Source organism: Vitis vinifera, chromosome 9 (assembly GCF_030704535.1).
Source record: "Vitis vinifera cultivar Pinot Noir 40024 chromosome 9, ASM3070453v1".
In the NCBI taxonomy this organism is placed as follows: Eukaryota; Viridiplantae; Streptophyta; class Magnoliopsida; order Vitales; family Vitaceae; genus Vitis; species Vitis vinifera.
The window spans coordinates 19,178,285-19,201,942 of NC_081813.1; the positions used below are offsets into that span (position 1 = coordinate 19,178,285).

Below are 23,658 nucleotides of genomic sequence, written 5' to 3' on the forward strand. Positions count from 1 at the left end.
ACTATTTTTTAAAATAGTTTTTTGTTCCCCAAAATAGGAAAACACATTTGACAACTAGAAAGTAGAAACCAGTTTTTTGTTTTTAAAAATAGAAAATAAAGTGTTTTTAAAGAATCTCTTTACATTGTTTTTAGTTGTTTTCATTTGTTTTTTTATGATTGTTTTAAAAAATAATTATACAAATATGGAGAATGATTAAAAATAAAACATTGTAGATAAAACTATTTTTAAAACATATTTAAAAATATAAAAATGGGTTAAAAATATTTCGGTTTCAAATAGACTTTTGTTCTACAAAACATTAAACAACAATTTTTGAAAATTGTTTCAAAAAACTATTTTTTAAAACGGTTACCAAATAAACCCTTAGGCATTGTTTGACAATTGTTTTCAAGAACAGTTTTCTATTTTTTAAAACAAAAAAAATAAAATTGAAAAATGCGTTTGACAATTAAAATGTTTTCTATTTTCTATTCTCAAAAAACAGAAAATAGGGTGTTTTCAAAGAACTTCTAGTTGTTTTGAGTTGTTTTTGGAGAGGTTTTAAAAAATAATTATACAAATATATATAATGATTAAAAATAAAGCTATGGATATAAAAATTATTTTTAAAACATATTTAAATATATTAAAAACAGGTTAAAAACAATTTTAGGTTTCCATATAGACTTTTGTTCTACAAAACATCATAGAATAGTTTTCAAAAACGGTTCTTAAAAACTATTTTTTTTCATAATTGTTTTCAAAAACAGTTACCAAACAAGACCTTAATCTCTCATTCGTATGTGATTAATAAGTTTTTTTGGTGGAGCTTCTTCATGGATATCATGGACTTACGGGGGTCTTGTCCTTTATGGATGTGTTTGGTATGTAAAAATAGTAATATGAATGAAGGTGAATCATAATATCATATATTAAAATTTTGGTAAGAGCGAGTTTTGATTTTCATGATAATGAATTTCTTAATCATTCATATTCCCATTCATGATAAGTAATTCAAACACAATATTAAATGGAAAATACTATTTTTCTCTCATGGTTTACATCTTGATTGAGGTGGGTGGAGCCAAATTGGTTTTCACTTATTAATAAATGTGATTAATTGAATAATTACTTTTTAATCTATATTCTTTGCCACTATGAGTATATAACAAAATTTTGAACTTGGCTTAAAACCCAACTCAACCCAACGTTTAACTTGAGTAGCCAACATTAGTCTATTTCTCTAGATTGATCTAGTTGGTGTGGGTTGGGTAGGTTGGATTGACCAAAAAATTGATTTGGGCAAGATGGGTTAAGGACAAAAAAAGGTAGTTAGTATATATTAGTGTTCTACATTAGGGTAACAATTTTATTCATATGCGTAATTCCAACATAACTTTCCATTTTTTAGGTCTTAACGGTTTTGATTAAGTTCCAATTACTCAAGCATTAATTTTAGATGAGTAAGTATATGCTTGGAGGTATAAGACTCTTATTATTTTTCTATAAGTGTGAGCTCTATGAATTGTATGATAGCAATATGCAAATATGCTAAAGAAGCTTAAGGCATTTTGGTTCTTACTCATGATGACACTTCTTCTATGAAGTCGTCCAAAGTTAAAATATTGACTACCAAATTAGAAAGTAGTAGAATGGAAGATGGTGAATGCTTCTTTGAATTTTACAATAAACTAGGTGGCATGATAAATTCTTGTTTTAATCTTGATGACAAAATCCTTGAATCAAAAGTAGTGAAATAAATGTTGAGATTTGTCCTTAGAGATTTTGGCGTAAGGTCATTAGCATAAAGAAAGTAAAAATATACTTAGAATTGGTGGGTTCGAATCTAAGAGAAATAGTAGCCATGAAATGTCCCTACATTTTTCAAAGAAGTCTAAAGAGTTAATCCCAAAAGTTTCTATAAAGGAGAAATTAGAGTCAAAAGATGAAAGTGATCAAGCCTTGAAAAAATATAAAATTTCCTTGTTTGCTAGAAAATTCAAGAATTTCATGAACTTCAAAAGAAAGATCACTAAGAAATGGAAGAAGAATATCACTAAGAAGGAAAAAGAGAAAGCATCATTCAAATCCAATCAAGTTAGATATTATAACTATGGTAGAAAAAGGCATATTGCTTTTGATTGGCCTTGTCTAAATAGGAATGAGAAAGTAGAACAAGAGACTTGGAGTGACTCTAAGATCAAAAGAGAAGAACACAATGATTGTAGTGAGAGCGATGAACACTCAAACTTTGTTATTTTTCCAAGTTATGTGAAAGTAACTAAATCATAAAATGAGAAGACCATAAAATCTAGTGATGAGGAAGAAGGCAAATTTGATGATTTGCAAGAAGCTTATAATATCTTGTATGATGAATTAAGCTATAAAATTCAGTGGGAGGATGTTAAACTTAAGAAGATGATATCTCAAAATAATTCTCATATTGAGTCTTTGAATGCTAAACATCATGATATGTATGATAAACTTAAATATCTATTAAGTCTAAAAAAGATAGTTTGTTCAAAAAGATTAGGAAACTTAACATTGAAAATGATAACATGCTTGATAAATTTTTAAAGTCCTTAAAAATCCCAACGTCATGTTGTTTTATTGCCAAATAAACCCATACCACTGAAATAGAATGATTTAAAAAGGCATAAATGGCAAGAATGTCATATTAGTTCTAGTATCTTTGGATGAAATGATTTTGAAAAGGAAATCATCTAGAGACAAGTATAGAATAGTCTACTACTAATAGGAAGATTACCTTTGTTAAGCCTCTCTAGAGGTACCTTCACTTGTGGAGACTCCTCCAAAGATGGTTCCTATATGTACCATTTTCCAAAGGCTTGAACATGACTAAAATAAGTATTAAAGCAAACTCTTTGACAAGTTTCAAACTGGTGAGTCTATTTTCCTTACAAATTAGATTAGATACTGAATATTTGAAAAGTCAAAGAAGCCATGTAAGTATAACTTCAAAAACTATATAATTTTCAGTTAGGAAAGTCAATTTTACTACATTCTTCAATGTGATTTTTAGTGCTAGCCATGTAGCCTAGTACTAATTCGTTATATACTCAACCCATCTTGAAGAGATAACATATGTCATGCTACATGAACATGGGTTACCTACCCTTGTAGGGTGGAAGCTCAAAACATTACTCATTTCACCTCTAATAATTGTGTTCTAATTAATTAGACCAAGTGCGAAGAAAACATCTTATTGGTTATGGTAGGTAAGAAATCTAGTGTAAAGTATTTTTGGGTTTTTAGGAGCAAATGTTACATCCTTGGGATAGTGAAAATCCAATTTTAGGAAAATTCTTAGATTATTCTTCTAAGATTAAGTCCTACAAAATAATACAATTTGATCACCAAATTAGTGGTTCAAGAATATCTAAGTTCTTCTAAGGATCAAGATGATGATCATTTATAAATTAACACTTGGGATGAAGAAGAAAGAATCATATATGATATATAAGAGATTTTTAAAAAAATTGAGAGACTTCAAACTTGATGATGAGGAAACAAAAGCTAAAATTAATAGAGTAAGTGTTCCAAAAAATCATTGTATTTCAAATATAATGGAGATCCCTCTAAATCAAAGGTTATTAGAAGATATGAAAAGGTGAGTGATTTAGAATTTATGTATTATACCTTTGGATTGAAGATTAAAAAAGAAAAAAAAAAGAGTGGAAAAGGCATTACGAGAGGAATCTTAAGTAATCATACTATAGAATTTAAACTAGTTTATTAAAATGAAGTGTAGTAATTAGTTTATACGCCCAAAGTATTTAGTTAATATTTAAAAATAAGAGTGATGAATAGAAAGTTATCTTTAGGAATAATGCTAAACTTGTAACTCAAGGATATGCAAGAATAAGGATTCGCCAAGACCAACTAATCCTTAATGCTATTGTTAGATCACTATTTCACATGATTATCTCGTTCATTACCTCTTAAAAAACATCTAAGGATGCTTAGACAACCTTAGCTATGACCTATGTTAAACCGTCAAGAGGGCACATTATGCAAATCAAAGGACAACTTGCTAATCTTTTTAAAGAATCTCAAAGTGTCACTAAATACATGCAGTAGATTAAAAGTCGATAACTCGTCATGATGGATGCTACAATCAACAATGAAGACTTGACCATCAAAATACTTGAAGGACTCAATGTAGAATACAAAGACATTTCCTTAGCAGTTCGGGCCCATGAAACTCTAATCTCATTTGAAAATTTTCATGAGAAACTCTTAATTTTGAAGCCCACTTTTAGCATGAAGAAGAGAAGAAAAATCATCTACCAGTTACTACAAATGTTGTTGACAAAATGGGAAATGGTGGCTAAAACAACAACCTAAATCGACTAAAAAAATTCAACTCTCACCTTAGCCATAGCCAGTCAAAACATGGCCAGTCCTATTCTTCTCATAACCATACCTTTAGCCCAAAACCTTACAATGGGAATTGCAAATTGTGTGGACAACAAGGGCACACGAAAAAATGCGATCCAAGTTTTCATTACATGCCTTGGAATACTCAATCCTCTTTCCAACCCCAATTTGGTTAACCCCCTCGACCAATGTCCAATACTTCACGTGTTAATTTTGTTGTTCAACCTGATCATGCCTTTTCAAGTAGGCTTCTTAATGTAGGTGTTTCTCACCATGTTACCACCAACCTCAATAATCTTTCTCTACTCCCCTTATGCAGGCTTAGATGTCATCATGATTGGCAATGGCATTGGTTTGTCTATTACCCATACTAGTTCTACTATTATTCCCACGCCCTCTAACCTTCTAAATTAACAAATGTTCTTTGTGTTCTTGCAATAAAAACAAATCTTATTTCCATCTCTAAATTCTGTTTATTTAATAATGTATTTATTGAATTTTTTCATTTCTTATTTGTTGTGAAGGATCTTCACACGGGGCATATCTTTTGCAAGGATCGATTAAAGATGGTGTCTATGAATGGGCGACTCAAGTCTCCTCTTCTCCACCGTTGATTGCCTTTTCTAGTGCCAAAGCTTCCCTTTTTGAATGACATAATTGCCTTGGCCATTCCTTTGTCAAAGTTCTTTGGCAGTTAATTTCATTTCGTGATGTGTCTGTGTCATCCACAACTTCATTTACATTTTCTTGTACTGCCTGCAAATGCAACAAAAACACATAAACTTATTTTCACATAAACTTGTTTTCTCTGTATCATCTATTTCAAGTTCATCATCTCTTGAAGTTATCTATTATGATGTTTGGGGATTACCCATTCAGTTGCATGATGGATATAAATATTAAATTATATTTGTTGATCATTTCACAAAATATATTTGGTTATATCCATTAAGATGGAAATATGAGGTTTATGATGTTTTCGATTCATCGTAGGAAAATATTTTTATTCTTCTATCATCACATTATACACTAATAATGACAGGGAAGATCAAGCCTTAACACTTTTTTTTATTTTTTATTTCAACATGGTATTTGTCATCGTACTACATCACCACATCCCCCTCCCCCTCCCCCCGAGCATAATGGATTTTTTAAACATCATCATTCCCACATTGTTGAGACTGGTCTCACACTCCTTAGCCATGCCTTCCTTTCACATTCTGGTCATATGTTTTTTGTACTATGACTTGTCTCATAAGTCACCTGCCCACTCTAAGTCTATTTATGATATCTCCATTTGAGAAAATATTTTGTTAACGTCCTAATTATGCAAAATTATAGGTTTTTGGGTGTCTTTGTTATCCATGGTTAAAACCCTACAATAAAAATAAATTAGAGCCACTATCAAGACCATGTATTTTTGTAGGGTATTCACTTTCTCAGAGTGCTTATTATTGTTTCGACCCATTCACTCAAACTTTTTGTCTTACGCCATGTTGATTTTGTGGAATCCATTTTTCCATTTGTATCTCTTTTGACCTTTCTTCTTAGACCATGTTTAAATAAATTCAATACTTGGGTTTCTCACATGTAATCACCTCTTCCCATTTATGTTCCCTTTTCCTCTAAACCCTATGGGAAGCTTCGTTCCACGTGTCCTTCCCAAGCTCAAGACCCTTTGGTCATCCAAGGTAAGCAGATAATCTGTTTGGAATCAATCTGTTTGAACCAAGATGAGTTCCATCTAGCGTAAGAGGAGATATGGATTTCTTTCTTTCCCAATGCTAGATGGAATAGACAAACCAAGGCAATTGAGACTTCAAAACCGACAAACCAACCCAACCGAAAATTCCAGGCATTGGATGGATGATTAATCACACTCAATGCCTAAGTGACAATTTAGACAACATTTATACCCAAAAATCAATGTCAATTAGTCGTTACTTGCAATCAGCGATAGTGACAACACGTAAATGCATAGTCAATGACATGGTTCAAGATTCTTGCACGACAACCAACAAATGGCACCAATTAGCAGCTCTTGTTTGGTATGATTGCCCAATCTGTGCTAAGATGATGGTGTTGACTACCTTATTAAGTTATAATATCCACCATGACGACGATCATCAACGCAAGAAAAACATGAATGCACAATCAAGGTTGTGATGATGACACCATATGTCCTATAAAAACCCCTCCAGAAGCATGAAAAAGGTACGTGAGCACATAGCCATTCAAAACAATTGGATTCACTCTTGCTAGATTATGACTTAAGCTTTGGAGATGCGTGCCCGAACCATTTGTTTGGACATTCTTTTGTGTAGGGAAAAAGTCCATCCGAATCCAATGAAGTTAGACGGACTTGTATCCAATTGGCATGACACCAACATTGGCGTCGTCTGTGGGAAGAACTAAGGATGTCAACACCCTCTAGAAACCAATCATCAGTTATGGGTGACGATGAATATTTTGTTTGGTATGAAATGATTGAGAGACGCTAACGAGAAAATGAGCGGCAGATGCAAACTTTGCTCCACCAAATGAAACAACTAAGAAAAGAGAACGAAGAATTATAGGCTCAAATGTTAACAGTGGGTCATTTTCAAAGTCGGCACACTCAAAGCCGACAAACAACTTTAAGACAAACTATTGAGGAATCTTTCCTCGAGAGCACAGAGTTATCTTCCGATAGCTACTTGAGATGATCCAAGAAGGAGTCTTTGTCAGTTCGTCAAATGCAATAGGACGAATGCACCAACTCTACCTAAGCATCAAGGAAGAGAAGGCGTGATAGAGGATCGCATTTGTTTGACGTGATGTGAGCCCAACTTGGACCTCAAGCACCAAGTGTGGAGGGGCAACCACACATGTCAGAGACTCTAAAGGCACATCTAAGACAACCAACCATTGTAACTACATTCGGATGGCCCTTTCAACAACCAAGGCAGCAGCAGGCAAAAGCACTTGTGACGCGAGCCCCGCCCAACTTTATTAGCCGACAGTCGGACGACATGCTCTCCACACTGTTCAGCTCCCATATTATTAACTACGAACTGCCTAGAGGGTTCGTAGTGCCTAAATTCACAATGTATGAAGGAACAAACGACCCATTTGACCATGTCATGCACTTCAGGCAGCTCATGACCCTCGACATAGGGTATGATGCACTGATATGAAAGGTCTTTCTGGCTAGCTTGCAAAACACCCTTCAAAACATCAAGTTACAGTAAAATGAGACGCTAAAGGACTTCATGAAACGGTTCAGGCAAGCAGTGCTTCAAGTTGAATCCTACGTATGGACGCCATCTTACAAATCTTTAAGCGAAGCATCAGCCTGAGCACGCAATTTTTCAAGTCCCTCACGAAAAAGTTGCCTACAACGATGGATGACCTATTCAGGTGAGCGGATTCAATGCTTGAAGATGATGTCTGAGCAACCTCTCAACAAGTCTTGGTCACTAATCATTTGACCAAGAATGATAAAATGAGAAATTCTAAGCCCTAGAACCAATCGAGGCAAAATAACAAAATGCGAGATGGTCGACAACAATAGCAAGTGAATCTCACCCCCCTAAGCATCTCCTATGAGAGACTCCTCTCATAGATTTGTGACCTATCAAACTTTAGATGGCTAAAGCCAATCAAGACAAGTCCAACTAGATGGGACCAAAATAGAAGGTGCTCTTACCATAAGGATCACAACCACACCACTGAATAATGTAAGAGTTTGCATTACTTGGTGGAGAAACTTATCAAGGTCGGGCACCTTAAGTAGTACGTTCGCATAACCAACGGAAAAAGAGAGAAGACACCAGAAGCCACCATTTAAGCCCCTGCATCTCCGACAGCTCCTAGAGTTGTCATTAACTATATGCACAGAGGTCCAATAGATGATAAACACAGTTCTAAGAGGTAAAGGCAAAGGTTGCTCTGCGCAGCTTTTGTAAAAGAACATATTAACTCTGTTTAGCGCACCTTCATAGAAGGAAGTGTGCATCCAGTCGACAACACAATCACCTTCTCTTCAATAGATGTCAATTGGGTGTTGCAACCGCTTAAAAACTCTCTAATCCTAACATTAAAGGTAACTGAATTAGACATGCGAAGAATCCTAGTTGATCCAAGTAGTTCAGCTGACCTCTTACAAATGTCGGCCTATAGGCAAATGGGCTACTCTCCATTTGCCCTAGAGAATCTAAGACGTCTGTTGTTCAAATTCAATGAAGCTACAATAACCTCCCTGGGTGATGTTGTGTTGGTCGTCCAAGCCGATCTAGTCACATTGAGAGTGTGGTTCTCAATGGTCGACGATTTGTCTCCATACAATGACATTATAGGACGTGCATGACTTCACAAAATGAAAGTCATTCCTTTTACGTGGCATCAAATGGTGAGTTACCTCATAAAAAAGGGACAAGTCAATCATCTTGGCAGCTAGCTAGCCGCATGATAATGTTATCAGGTGGAGTTAGAGTCTAGACATTCGGTCAATGAGGAGGAGCATCCAGAGCCATCAAATGCAAGAGAACAATAACAATTACTAAGTCCAGCAGAGAAAGATCCATCTGTGGTTGAACCGCTTTAACCACTACCCTTCTCACACGACATGGATCAAATCAACTACACCAATTCCCTGCTCATGCATGATAAATGTGAATTGTAAGGGAGTATGCTTCAGTGCAATAAGGACATCTTTGCCTGGACTAACTTGGACATGCTGGGAATCCATCCAATCATGGTCTCTTACAAGATCAATGTCTCATCCACCTCATGACTTGTTTGGCAAAAGATCTAACGTATTCATTCGGATAGATAAAAAATCATCCAAACAAAAATTAATAAACTATTGGCAATTTGATTCATCAGAGAAGTCAAATATCCGGATTGCTTGGCAAACGTGGTGGTAGTCCCAAAGAAAGATGGAAAGTAGCGGGTCTACGTTGATTACACTAACCTGAATGATGCTTATCCAAAGGATAGCTTTCCTTTGCCCCGAATAGATCAGATAGTCGATGCCATTGTCAGGCATAGGATGCTCTCCTCTTTAGACACCTGTTCTGAATACCACCATATCCTTATGTTCCAGCCAAACGAGGAGAAAACAACCTTTGTCACACCACAAGTGTTGTACTGTTAGAGTCATGCCATTTGGACTCAAGAATGTTGGCACTACCTATTAGAGACTCATGACAAAAATCTTCAAGCCCTAATTGGTCGAACTGTGGGAGTTTACATTGATGACATTGTTGTAAAGAGTGAAACTTGAGCTGAGCACATCCAACACTTGGAAGAAGCATTTCATCTAATGTGGGCATATAACATGAAGCTCAATCTAGCTAAGTGTAACTTCAATGTCAGTGTAGGGAAGTTCCAAGGGTTTATGGTAACCTAAAGAGGAATTAAAGTTAATTTCACTCAAGTGAAAGACATCCTCAAAACAACATATCCAAATAGAAAAAAGGGATTGCAACGTCTCATAGGCCATCTCACAACTTTGGGTCATTTCATAGCTCATTTCACAGATAAGTTAAGACTTTTCTTCCTCACACTTAAGGGGGCAAGCATGTTCAGATGGACAGATGAGTGTAAGTAGGCATTTGAAGCAGTCAAACACTACCTCATCGAACCACCCATTCTAAGTAGCCCCAAGTCCGACGAAGAACTCTACATGTATTTGACTGTGTTTGACTACGCTGTCAGTGCCATCCTGTTTTGGCATATACGAGATAGGGAGTAGAGGCTCATCTATTATGTGAGCAAAGCAATAGTGGATGTTGAGACTCGATATTCCCTAGTAGAGAAAACTGCTCTAGCACTAAAGAGTGTCGCTTGAAAGTTGCACCCATTCTTCCTAGCTCAACAAGTGATTGTACTTACAAACTAGCCGCTCCGAGTCACTTTGCACCAGCTGAACCTATCTGGACGAATGTTGAAATGGGCAATCGAGTTGAATGAGCATGGGATCAAGTATCAATCATGATTATCCTTAAAGGGGTAGTTTATAACTGAACTCCTTAAAAAACAAACACATCTAGTCAACCGCCCTAAAGAGTAATGGTGGACACTTCACGTAGACGGAGCGTCCGAGGTGCCTGGATCCGAAGTAGGTCTGATCCTGTAGTCACCAATTGGGGAACTAATAGAGCAAGCTATCCATCTAAGCTTTTCTACCTCTAACAACGAGGCAGAATATGAAATTGTCCTAGCTAGGCTAGATCTCACCCTAATGTTAGCCGCAACCAAGTAGGAAATTAGAAGTGACTCTCAACTAATTGTCAGGCAAATTCAATGAGAATACGAAACAAAGGATGAACGTATGGCCCGATACATCGCCATAGTGGAAGAATGCCTGAAAAAACTAGACAAGTGGATCATCAAACGGGTGTCATGAGAGGAGAACGAAAGGGTTGATGCACTAGCTGGAATAACTGCCATTCTCCCAATAAATGAGATGATAATGTTGTCCATTTATATCAAAGTTGTGCCTTCAATCACTCCTAAGCCAGTATGCAACACTAGTTAAGTAGACTCAAGATGGATGCTCGACATCATAAAATACCCCCGAATAGGGGAAATACTAAAAGATAGGAAGCAAGCACACAAACTTTGCATACAAGCAGCACACTTCACTTTAATTAATGATCAACTCTATAAACAATAATTTGGAGGCCCATACCTAATATGTTTGAGCGAGCCAAATGCCAAGTACGTCCTAGCCGAACTCCATGAGGGCATATGTGGCAATCACCTAGGCGGATGAACTTTGGCACATCGCGCCTACACGCAAGGATACTATTGGCCCACCATGAAGCAAGACATTGAAAGTTATGTCAAAATATGCAATTGATGTCAATGAGACATTCCCATTCTCTGTGTACCTTCGAAAGCCCTTAACTCGATCACAAGTCATTGGCCGTTTGCACAATAGAGGATGGACATAGTCGGCTTCTTGCCAACTGGAGCAACACAAAAGAAGTTTTTGCTCGTTGCAAATGACTACTTTAGCAAGTGGGTGGAGGTAGAAGCCTATGTCAGTATCAAAGACAAAGATGTCTTCAAGTTCGCCTGGAAAAATATCGTATGTTGATTTGGAATAATGGACCCCAATTTGACAACGTCATCTTTTGAACATTTTGCTTAGAGCTAAACATCAAGAATTTATACTCAACACCCCACTATCCACAAAGTAATGGACAAACGGAGGTGACAAATAAAACCTTATTGGATGCATTAAAGAAAATGTTGGAATAAGCAAAAAGAAAATGGGAAGATGAGTTGCTCAGAGTCTTATAGGCCTACTAGACAACATCTAGACAACTAACGGGAGCCACTTCCTTCGCCTTTGCTTATGGGATGGAAGCCATCATTCCAATTGAAATTGGCACGCCTACTACCAAAACAGTCGTGCAAGATCAAATGGACAACAATGAAAAATTCATAAGACAACTGGATTGGGCAAACGAAAAACAAGGAGTTGTAGCTATTCGGATAACTTCTTACCATCAGAGGGCAATCGCTTAGTACAATAAAATGACACTACCACGGTTTTTTCAACCAAGATCTTTGGTCATCGAAAGAATCTTAAAAAACACAGCTACAGTGGGAGTTGGAAAGTTACAAGCTAATTGGGAAGAACCTTATTTTATAATTAAGTCAGGAGACTTAAAGGCATACTATCTCCAGACATAAACGGTGTACCCTTGCTCCGCCCATGGAATGTAACTAACTTAAAGCAATATTATCAATAAAAGTTGCTTATGAAAATAGTGTAGCAAGAACAAACAGCTAAATAAAATACACTTGAAGAAAATTTAATAAGTGTAGTCATATTGAAGAAAAAAACTCAAAAGAGCATGCATTGTATTTACAAATATGAAAGTCTAGGCCACAACCAACCAAAAAAAAAAAAAAATGAAAGAGAAGCCAAGTTCGCTCACCACGAGAGTTGTCTTCAGTGGAAGGACTGCCTCCTAGAGCATGTCCATCACCCAGTGCAAGCTCGTCTCCTTAGGCAAGGCCACCCAAAACTCATCATCTTCATCATCAAAAGAAAAGCTGGGAGTATTGTTGGCAATGTCATGCTTTTTCATACAACACCGATAGCCATAGAAGAACATGTCATCCACCTGCTTTTGGTAATCCGCTTCTAGATCTTCCTTCCTACCGACAAACCTTGCCCTGAGATCTTGCAGCTTCTGACTCAGCCAAGCAGTTTTCTCTTTAGATTTCTCATTTTTAGTTGAAATAGCCATCTTCTCTTCATCCAATTGGCAAGCCTCGGCCTGAGACGCTTCATTTTCCTCATCGTCCTTCCTCAGCAGACAGACATCCTCCTCAGCCAACTTCCGAGCAGCAACAACCTTGCTCCTTGCCGTCTCCAAGTCGGCTAGAAGCTCCTCGTTTCCGTCCATGTTATGGGCAATATATGCCCTCACGGTTTCAACTGCTTCCAGTGGTTGAAAGAGGTACTCTTGTTGCTACATAAGGTTACAAACTCCATCTACCACCTAGGGGCAGCAAAGATCATTATGAAACAAAAGGCTAAAGGAAAAACGAGAAAAGTCACAAGTGAAAAAGAGGGAGACAACCTACCACTTCTGTTGTCTCAAAAGCTGTGTAGTCCTTCATATGAATGATGCAAGCAATGGTAGTGTCCGGAGTATCATAAGGAAGTCATGCCATGAAAGATTGACTAAGGTCTTCATCCACCTCGATCGGGATTCGTTGCATAGCCAAAAAGAGCACTCTCATGTCTTGCACTAAAGGCTCTCTTTCAATGAAGGAGAGGATACGACTTAGAAGCTCAAACACTTCCTCTTGGTTGGGGACATAGGTTGGCTTTGGACAAAGATGAGAAGAATTCGGACACTCGAATAAGTTCTCACTAATGTTTCTCAAGACGATGAAGGGTTTCCTCGTCTAGTGATAGGAAATGTCGCCAACAAAGAAAGGTTTCTCATCTGGGCTTGAAGCAATGGTTGTATTATGAGTCAGTGGTGTTGTCTTGGATGGAGAATCCAGACCAGGTGCCAGACGAGCTTTTTTTGAAGGAGAGGGATCGATAGCAATGGATTCGGACTGGTGCTTACGCTACCTCTCGCGAAATCTTGCTTTCAAGTTGGAGGTCATCTCCTCTTCCTCCCCCTCTTCCTTCTCATCACAAATAATAAGAGGCACCCATCGATTCACCCCTGCTTCTACTTTGTCGCTGGAAAATGAAGAAGACAAAGAAGATGAAGAAGACTAAGCAGACGATGAAGACATGGTGATAGGAGGCGGAGTTCTTGCCTTCTAGATGAGACGAGCGACAAACTTCTTTTTCTTCTAGGCAGGAGGATGGACAATGGAGTTGGAAGTTGGACGACTAGCAGTTAGAGCTTGCCTCAATGTTCCCTCATGACACTTCTTCTCTCGTTCCTCTAGACGAGCCTGACATGCTTCAAAATCTGCCAAATGAGCAACCTCGTAGAAAGGCAAATCCTTCAGCACGAAATGTTCGTTGGGTACCAAATATGGAATAATTAGCAGGGAAAATACTGAGATGATAAACAATTTGGGATTTTTGATCAGCATTTACAGGTTCTTGTCCGATAGGAGAAAGCTATGAACCCATTTAGCGGCATCTATTTCGAACAACTTGTTAATACGGGTGAATGAAGCCTTCTCCACCCACTCTATATGGCATCCTTGTCTCTCCTTACCTGCATCAAACGAACATAAAGATCGTGAGTAGATTAACAACAAGGAGGAAACAATAGCAAGATGAAATGAAAGTGATAAAAACATAGTCTACTCAAAATCTTCAACGAGCACGAGCGCCGTGGAGAAAAAACTTTGTCCAAACCCTCAAACGAACCGCTCCAAGGGTTGGACACCAAAACATGCCCCTTGGACCAACCTTTGCTCGAGTCCAAAAGATTGGTCACCAACTTGAAGGAAGGAATGTGGGCAGATAAGCTAAACCTCTCCTTTTGGCTCATCTTAATAGTATAGATGAACAAGACTTCTAACAGGGAAAAATCTAGTTGGAAGAGCATGTCCAACACACCGCACCCCATTAGTATTCAGACGATGTTCGACTAATGAAAGGTCGAAGGGATTTGTGTGAAGTGAAGAAATTGTTTAAAGAGAGAAGGAAGGGGAAGACAAAGCCCTACAAAAAACTGCTCCTTAGTAAAATATATCATGTTATTCGGAAGATCGATAGAGGATAGAGCCTCACCGCCTGTTAGTTGAATTGGGATGGTATTTGAAATACGAAAATTAGCCCGAAATTATTGCTTGGACATGACACTAACTAGACAGTCTGGTCTGAGGCACCTAACTCTAGTATTTTTCTATCCATCTAGCTGAGGCCTTTTGTTGGTAGAACTAACTCTTCCTCTGTCCATTAGACTAAGTGGATTTGGGCCGTATGGAAACCTACGCTCATCAAAACAATTATCAGAACCAATCACCCGACCCATCCGCAATTCGACGTTGCCTCATTAATATATAAGTAAACCTAGATGGATTATACTCTGAGTTTAGATGGATTTGGCTGTAAAAACTTGCATAACAAGCTCCTTCGCTAACTATAAACGAAAAATTGCACACATCGCATCACCGCTACAATAGTGAAAAGTGAGAGATGATGACACAAATACAATGACGACATAGGAGTGAGCAGGGAGACCGAAAAACCCTAAATCTGGACATCAATACAACCATCTCCTTCCCAAACAAACAATAGAGTGAGTAGGAAAGTTGAAAAACCCAATATTTGGACATCAATATGTCCATTTTCTCTCTAAACAAACATGACCAACACAATTCGAGAAACAATAACAAGCACATCAAATGAACAAATGGGCGATAGAAAACTTACCAAAGTCAAGATTGAAACACTCTCTAACGGAGAAAAGATACTCTAGTAGCAAACCAATAGGTGACGGCAATGAAGGCAAAGGAGAGCAACCAGTGGTAAACATAGTGACGGTGAAAAAGCAACATAGGCAAGAGAACACTAAGCGAGGAAAGCCAGAAAATGAACCAAATGGGTGGAACCTCGCTATTTATAGAGAACAAAAACCTAGGCAGCCCAAAAGACACGTCGTCTAGCAGCATTTACCAAGATTAGTGAATGGACACGCCGCTTGATAGCCACTCTCGATTGATGTGACCCATCATTAAAGCACCAAATGACACATCCTTTGACACACAAAAATTTGAAAAAACAAATAATCCATCCTACCCCTGCCCGTCAACTACCCTACCAAGCAAAGACAGACGAATTAGGGGGCATTGTAGGAAGTTGCGTTCCACGTGTCCTTTCCAAGCTCAAGACCCTTTGGCCGTTCAAGGTAAGCAGATAATCCATCTGGACCAAGATGAGCTTCGTCTGGCATAAGAGGAGAGATAAATTTCCACACAATCCTCTCACACCCAAGACAATCAATACTCCCAAAAATCCTACCCATTATGAGATTATGCCTTTTATTTTAGACTCATTGTATCGGTCCAATACAAATGACAACCAACATGTGCTAGATATTTCTCTTACAATGTCCAAGGCTTGAACCACACATCCACCCACCCATTCAACTTCCCAATTCCCACTTGACACGTTCAGTCCAATTGTCAAACCAACAACTATTTGGGTCATCTTAAGTCTTACTTTATCTAAAGAGTGGCCTTTCCAACAACTTGATGTAAACAATATCTTCCTTCATAGGCATTTATTCAAGGATGTTTACATGGTCCAACCACAGGCTTCACTGATCAAAATTTTCCCAACCATGTGTCATCTTTGTAAAGCTCTCTATGGTCTTAAGCAAGCTCCACGAGCATGGTACATTGAATTGCAACCCTTTCTTATGGCTACAGGTTTTGTTAACTCTCACTCAAGCACCTCTTTGTTTGTCTACAATACTAATGACCTTTTTCTCTATCTCCTTATATATGTCGATGATCTCATTCTCATAGGCAATGATTTGGGCTTCATTAACAAGTTTGTTTGTCACTTGCCATATAATTCTCCATTAAGGACCTTAGCTCATTGTCTTTCTTCCTTAGAGTTGAGGTGATCCCATCTAAAGATGGTTTCTTTCTTTCTCAATACAAGTACATTACTAAGTTCCTCACTTGGACCAACATGATGAATGCTAAAGAAGTCCAAACACCTCTCTCACCAACACATAATTTCACTTTGTTTGACAACACCTCATTGACTGATCCTATTGAATATTGACAAGTTGTTTGGTAGTCTTCAATATCTCTCACTTACACACCTGAACATTGCTTTTGTGGTCAACAAACTCTGTTAATTCATGCATCGCCCTACCACTGTTCATTGGATAGTAGTAAAACGCTCACTTTGATATCTTTGTGGCACCTTATACCATGGTCTTTTTTTTTACATCATGGTTCTTCACTTTCTTTGCATCCCTTTTTAGATGATGATTGAGCTAGTAACATAGATGATCGAATAAAGTACTAGTGCTTATATGATATTTCTAGGACATAATCCTATTTCTTGGAGCTCTCACAAACAATGCTTTGTGGCTCACTCATCAATTGAGGTTGATCATGGTCCTATTGCATCTACGACATCTGAAATTTTATGGTTTCGATCATTGCTTCATGGACTTAGTGTTGCACTACCTAAACAACCGGTTATTTATTGTGATAATGTTAGGAATTACTTCTTTGTGTCGATTCAATTTTCCACTTTTGAATGAAACACATTGTTATTGACTTTCACTCTGTTCGGGATAAAGTAACAATTGGTGAGTTAAGAATATCCCATCTGTCCTCTTCTGATCAGCTTGCAGACACTAACTAAATCATTACCTTGTCTTTGGTTTCATCATCTTTGCTCCAAGATTGGTGTCTCCAATGAAACCACCATCTTGTGGGGGCATGTTGGAGACTCTTTAGGATAATTTATTATTTTGGAATATTTTATAAATATTTTGAATATTATGTAAATATTTGATTTCATCTATTTAAGAATCAGTTTTTTCTTGTAAAGTAGACACCATAATTATAAGAAGTGATATGTCAAAAAGTCAATTATATCATATATATACACATGTCTTCATATCAATGAAAATTAATAGAGAAATCATTTTCAAACCTTTCCTTCAACAACCCAATCTCTACACCCAACACAAAATATTTCAGTAATCCCACATTTTAAACCTTGATTGCATTAGCTTTAAAATTTGAGTTGGGATTTACCAAGAAATTGACAATTAAATTCACATTAAAAGAACTTACTATTTACTTAATTTGACATAAATTTAACAATTGATAGAATATCAAAATCAACTTCCAAATCTAATTATGACTATATAAACAATATTCATTCCACTAAATCTTTTACCAAGCAATCTACATTTAACAAAAAAAAACTATAGATGACATCTAAGTATGATGTTTACCATCAACTTCCAAATCAATAACACCTATTTGCCCAATCAACCTAACAACTATAATCATATTCTAAGACTACATAGCACAAATCAAATGTTTCAAAGAAAAAAAAAGGTAAAATAAAATAATATGTATATTGCTATTAAATAATATACAAGATTGAGCTTCCAATTTTCCAATTCAAACCTGGCCAAGATCAAGTTGAAGTTATGCTATAAATTAAATTCTCCAAACTTTTAAAAAGTTGGAATGAATTTGACTTGAGGTGAGCTGAACTCACTTAAATTTTAGTGTTACCTGTTATTAGTTTGAAATAGAAAAATAAGTTATTGGTAAGGTACAAGTGTTAACTTCTCCTTTTAAAAATTTATTTATTTATTATTTTTTTTGAAAAAGACAATTTTATAATCCTAAATCTAGAATCCTAATTTGGTTTTAATTAGAATGATGTTTGCCCATTTGCACTTATTTATTTATTATTTATTATTTTCAATATTTATTGTTCTTTATTATTATTTTTAAAATTTGATATGTTTTTATTTTTATTTTTTTTTAAAAGTATGCAACAAATTGGGATAAGATGACAATAATGTGGGTGTTTTTTTTTTTCATATAATCGGCCCTTCATAGAAAAGGTTTGGGATAAAGGATAAACAGATTTGTTTCACCCTTCCGACTCGGATTATATATAATTTTAAATAAAAAATTATTTTAGTTAATTTTTTTATTTTTCAACTTTTTTTAACATAAATTAAATATTATTTCTCATCAAAATAAATTATAAATATTTATAATATTTTTTATTTATAAATCATATTTATTTTTAATAAATTTGAATTTTACAAATAAAAAATTAAAAAAAAGTTAAAAAATTAAATAAAAATTAAACGGACACCGATATGAGAATTTTCTATACCCTCTTCATGTTGTTTTGCTTAGTGAATTTTATTTTATTTTGGATGAAAATAGATATAAATAAACGGGATTAAGATCACTTCTCCCAAACCCGCCCCTTACTCTCTCTAAACTATGGCCTACAATAAATTTGTAACCTTTGTTGATTTTTATTTTTGGTATCTGCTTTAGAAACAAGAAATAAACATGACTTTTAGAATTATTTTCAACTTTTATTTTTATTTATTATTTATTTATTTATTTATTTGAAATAAGGCAACCAAGCATGCTCTAAGATTCACCGCATTCCGCATAGCGTGAATTAAAAAGCGAACATTACCAAAAACAGAGCAAATTCAAAAGTCTTCAAGTTTTGCCTTTAGACAACTGATAAATTAGAGTATAAAAATTTGAATATTGATTTTCTTTTAATAAACCAGGGTAGAGGGAGATTCAGTGCTTCCAACCCTTCTCATTCATCATAGTTGTGGACTACAGGGTCGTTTTCAGTAAGCATATTTGGTTTCTATTTTAAATTTTTTTTTCAATTCTTTTTCTATTCCTGTATTGCTTTTGGTTGCCATTTGTATACCAACTTGGATAGAGTTGGGTTGGTTTCTCTCCAGGAAAGTTGATTTTGTATTTGGGTTTATGTTATTATACCAAGTTGAATCGAGTCGAGTCAGTTTCTCTCCAAGAAAGTTGATTTTCTATGTGGGTTAATCTTTTTATACCGAGTTGAATCCAGTTGAGTTGGTTTCTCTCCGAGAAAATTGATTTTGTGTTTGGGTTTATTCATTACAGTTGCACTTTGTTTAATCCTACGTTTCTGATTTCAGGAATATCTGCGATTTTCTGAAAAACAATTCATTGTTTTTCTTCACTTTTGGTTCTTGGAGGAGGGGGAAAACTAGAGACCATATCATTTGTTTTTCCCTGTTTGGTTCTAGTGAAAAAAAATAAAAATGGGAAGAGGCAGAATGATGGAAGCAAGTGAAATTTATGGAGCCTGAGAGAAAAAGTAGTCTTAATTTGAAGAGGTTCTAAGAATTATTTCTTCAGGCTGTAAATGTACTGGGTTTTGTAAATATTTACTAGTCATGCCAGTGTGAGCATGGAGAAGCAATTCTCCGATTTCTCCCTCTAAGAAAAGTAGAGAAATTTGAGTAAAGCGAAGAGAGAGAAAATTCTTAGGGTTTTGTTCTCTCCTTTAAATAAAATTAAAGAAAGTAGAGGAGAGTGGGAAGGGCAAAAACTTTTAGGGTATAATTTTCCCTCTTTTTTTGGCCTTTTGGTTTCCTTTTCTTTTCATTTATTTAAGTCGATAAAGGAATGAAAATAAGATATTGATTTTGCTTAGTGAGCAAAAATAGAAAAGGAGCAATGCTTCACATAAATGGACTCACACACAATCAATTTAGATTAGTTTGGTTTCGGGTTTTGTCGATTTGGATCAGTTTTAGTCATTGTTACCCATTGTCTAATATCTATAAATGAGTTTGTTTGGTAGAAGGCATGTACTTGGATTCAAGATATGGGTGTTTTACTGTTATAGTATACAAATATTTCTTGTTCCATAATCCCATCAAACTAATGGTTTGATGGTCAGGGAAATCTTGTTTCTTTTCTTTGCCATTATGTTTCTAGTGCTTTGTTAAACTTCTGCAGATTGAACTTATTTTGTTCATGAAGCCCATCAGCTGTCTGCAGTTTCTTAATGCAATTGGAAGATAAAACATGGAAAAATGATATCTGATAAATTTAAAGTCATTGGGTTTATGTGGTTGAATAACTTGGATCAGAGTTTATGTGTTCCAAACTACTTAGTAGGTGATGATTAAGCTTGCCTGAATCCATTAATGGTTACTGCAGATGGGTATTATTTATTTATCATCAAAAGTAATGAGTGAGAAAAATATGATATCCCAGTATAGGCATCACATAAGCAAGACCAAATGGCTTTTCTTTCTCATTTTCTGTTTTAATTCCGGACCTAACATGTATTAAATCTCTTTGTTTCTCTCTGCAGCCTCAATGGATTCCAGGTTTCTGACAAACACTCAGAGCAGGATTACTTATTTTTCACCTTCATCAAGCAATCTATCCTACTTTCAACAGCAAGCATTGCAAGGTTAACCTTATTCTGCTCGTTTTGCTTGAAGAAAATGATTCTTGAAATAATTTGATGATTTTTGAGTTTGGGCTTTGTTTTCTTGATTCATTGTGCTCCAGCTGGAATGAATGGTGTTTATCTTACAAGGAGCGAGTATGTGAGAGGTGGTGTTGGTACAAGGGAAATGATTCAGTGTGAGATTGAGAAAGAGCAAATTCGTGAGGAGATAATAGGAGCAGAGATTGCACAGTTGTGCATGTTGGAAGCCAAATGCAGAAGAGAAATACTAATGAATAGAGACTCTGCTCTACAAATGTCACTAGAATTTCTAACGACGATGCATGATCAATATGATGGAACTTCTAATGAAAGGTTAACTTCTTTAGCTCCATCTGCAGTTGGGGCCTTCAACAGTATGCATCAATCTGATGAAAGGTTGTCTCCTTTGGCTCCATCTTCTGTTGGGGTCTTCAACAGGATGCATGAATTTAGTGAAAAGTTGTCTCCTTTGGCTCCATCTGCAGTTGGGGTCTTCAACAGGGTGCATGAATTTAGTGAAAAGTTGTCTCCCTTGGCTCCATCTGCAGTTGGGGTTTTCAACAGGATGCATGAATTTGAATTTAGTGAAAAGTTGTCTCCCTTGGCTCCATCTGCAGTTGGGGCCTTCAACAGGATGCACGAATTTAGTGAAAAGTTGTCTCCCTTGGCTCCATCTGCAGTTGGGGTCTTCAACAGGATGCATCGATTTGGTGAAAGATTGTCTCCTTTGGCTCCATCTGCAGTTGGGGTCTCCAACAGGATGCATCACTTTGGTGGGACGCGTGACAATGAAAGGCTGTCTCCTTTGGCTCCATCTGCAGTTGAAGTCTTTAATAGAATGTCCCTTGAGGGTGACTCATCATTTCAGAAGGAGCTGGATGGTAACAAAGAGGTATTCTTTTTGGGAAACCCAAGATAAAATAAGTTTTGAAAGATATCTATTTTTTGAACAATGACACATTCTAAGGACACTAATTCCTGGGAAATTCAAGACACTTTTCTTGTGAGTCTGTTAACAAATTAAGGCTGGCTGTAGATAGTTCAGGGAGGAATAATTATTGGTATAAGAGGATTTTGAGTAGAATTATGAGTTGGGAAATCGACTGTGACACTTCCTCAACAAATTTGTTACTCTGCTTACTCAAATGAAGCTTAAACTAACATTTCAACATTTCAACATTTTAACATTGTAGGGTAGTATAACCATAAAACTACTCGTTTAACTCACTTTTCTATTGTATCACAATACTTGTTGCAGGCTTGAAAAGGAAAATAACTTCTTCAACTATTGTTGAAACTTTTCATACGTTTATATGGTTTTAGTCAAACTACCAGCTTGGCAAAACTTTCCATTTTAGCTCATTCTTTCCCCTATAATCCTAAATGTTCACTTCCATGTTATTAGTACAATTCACCAACTTGTTAGGAAGTTAGTGGTTTGGCAAAGAAACTTGGTCTTCCTGCCATCTATACTTCATTTTTCCTTAGCTAGGTTCCAATACTTACAAAAGATAAGTTGTTTCTTCATATTCAATTGTATGAACTAAGAAATACGTACTGTGGAAGTCTGGATTACCTTTTCTATGTGACCGACCATTGATTGTCTATGTGGCAATCCTGATAGTGGAGATATATCTAAAAGTTGTATTTGGTTTCAGTTTAGTGGTAATCTAGAGTTGATGTGCTTACCTTATACTTAATTTTGGAGTGGCTGTTGTCTGGCAGAATATATTTCAATAATGTGTAATTTCCCAAACTAGAGCCAGGAGATTGTGTCGGTCTCCTCATAAATTTGGATGCAGTTAAACTGGTGGCCTTTCGCCATTACTGAGTTTAGTAACGATTATTTCAACAGCGATCAATGATGGGATTGTTTTGATTATTGTCTTGCAGTCTACAAATGTTAACTCTACTATTTACGAGAAAAAGCGGACAGAAGGACAGGCAGCAGAAGGAGATTGTGAGCATCCTGTGGCTAGAGTACTCAAAAAATCTGAGGGGAGTTGTGCTCTATGTCAAGTTAGCACCACCAGTGAACAGAGTCTCAATGATCATCTTCAAGGGAAGAAACATAAGTCAAAGGCATCTAAACTCAAGGCTAAAAAGACCAGCATTGGAAGTTCGGTCTCAAACTCAGGGAAAGGGAAGAAGGAGAAGGCTGCCAAACAAGGGAAGTTGTTGCTACTGCAATAGAGGCTAGTCTTGGACAGTGAAACACGGTGGAACCATAGAACTTGTGCAGTGCGATGTGGGAGCGAAAGGGGGACTCGAGGCTTTGGGACTGAATAATGATGTAATCAGTAAATGACCCACTTTCTTCGAAGTAAATATTGTTAGTTCTTTGCCTAATGGGTCTTCACGGCTTTAAAAGTATCTACATAGTTAAAACAAGCTCAAACATATATATCGTCAGGGTATCATTATCACTCCTATGCAAATGTAATATTCTCGTTATATTTCATGGGATTATAAGGTCAAATACATAAACATATATCCCTTGTGGGGTTCAATAGACAAAGATCCACAATGAGGTTGAAACTTTGGTGGTACCTTTCTACAATGACCTACACCTTCCTATATATATATATATATATGTATATATTGTTTGCTCTGGGTTTAATGAACCCTCATGACTTCAAAACCCATTTGTACAATTGAAGGAAATTCATACATATATTAATAGGAACTTTTGTCTCTATCCAATGTGAGATAACACACCTTCTAACAGTGTTTTAAGCTGATTGAAGGTTTGATTATAGCAGCCATTGGAAGCTGTTTTCCTGAAAAGTTAATGGTTGCAACAAGTTAATGGT

At 36.3% G+C, this 23,658-nt stretch overlaps 1 protein-coding gene across 3 annotated transcripts; it reads left to right on the forward strand.

Annotated features, from left to right (window-relative positions):
* Positions 1 to 19,027: 19,027 nt before the first annotated feature.
* On the forward strand, positions 19,028 to 23,355 carry LOC100852751 (uncharacterized). 3 transcript variants are annotated; one of them, XM_003632859.4, is made up of 4 exons: positions 19,028 to 19,202; positions 20,723 to 20,824; positions 20,926 to 21,737; positions 22,739 to 23,355. In XM_003632859.4, the coding sequence occupies exons 2-4, from the start codon at positions 20,728 to 20,730 to the stop codon at positions 23,036 to 23,038; spliced, it is 1,209 nt and encodes a 402-aa protein (XP_003632907.1). In that variant the 5' UTR covers positions 19,028 to 19,202; positions 20,723 to 20,727; the 3' UTR covers positions 23,039 to 23,355. The 3 variants fall into 3 exon arrangements, with proteins under 3 accessions (XP_003632907.1, XP_010655118.1, XP_019077481.1); XM_010656816.3 differs by lacking the exon at positions 19,028 to 19,202 and adding an exon at positions 19,251 to 19,440; XM_019221936.2 differs by lacking the exon at positions 19,028 to 19,202 and adding an exon at positions 19,484 to 19,733.
* Positions 23,356 to 23,658: the final 303 nt, after the last annotated feature.

Bases quoted from the DNA above. Each gene is read 5' to 3' on its own strand.
- LOC100852751 (XM_003632859.4), top strand. From the start codon at position 20,728: ATGGATTCCAGGTTTCTGACAAACACTCAGAGCAGGATTACTTATTTT. The intron at 20,825-20,925 runs GTTAACCTTATT...ATTGTGCTCCAG, and splicing joins TCAACAGCAAGCATTGCAAG to CTGGAATGAATGGTGTTTAT. The intron at 21,738-22,738 runs GTATTCTTTTTG...ATTGTCTTGCAG, and splicing joins AGCTGGATGGTAACAAAGAG to TCTACAAATGTTAACTCTAC.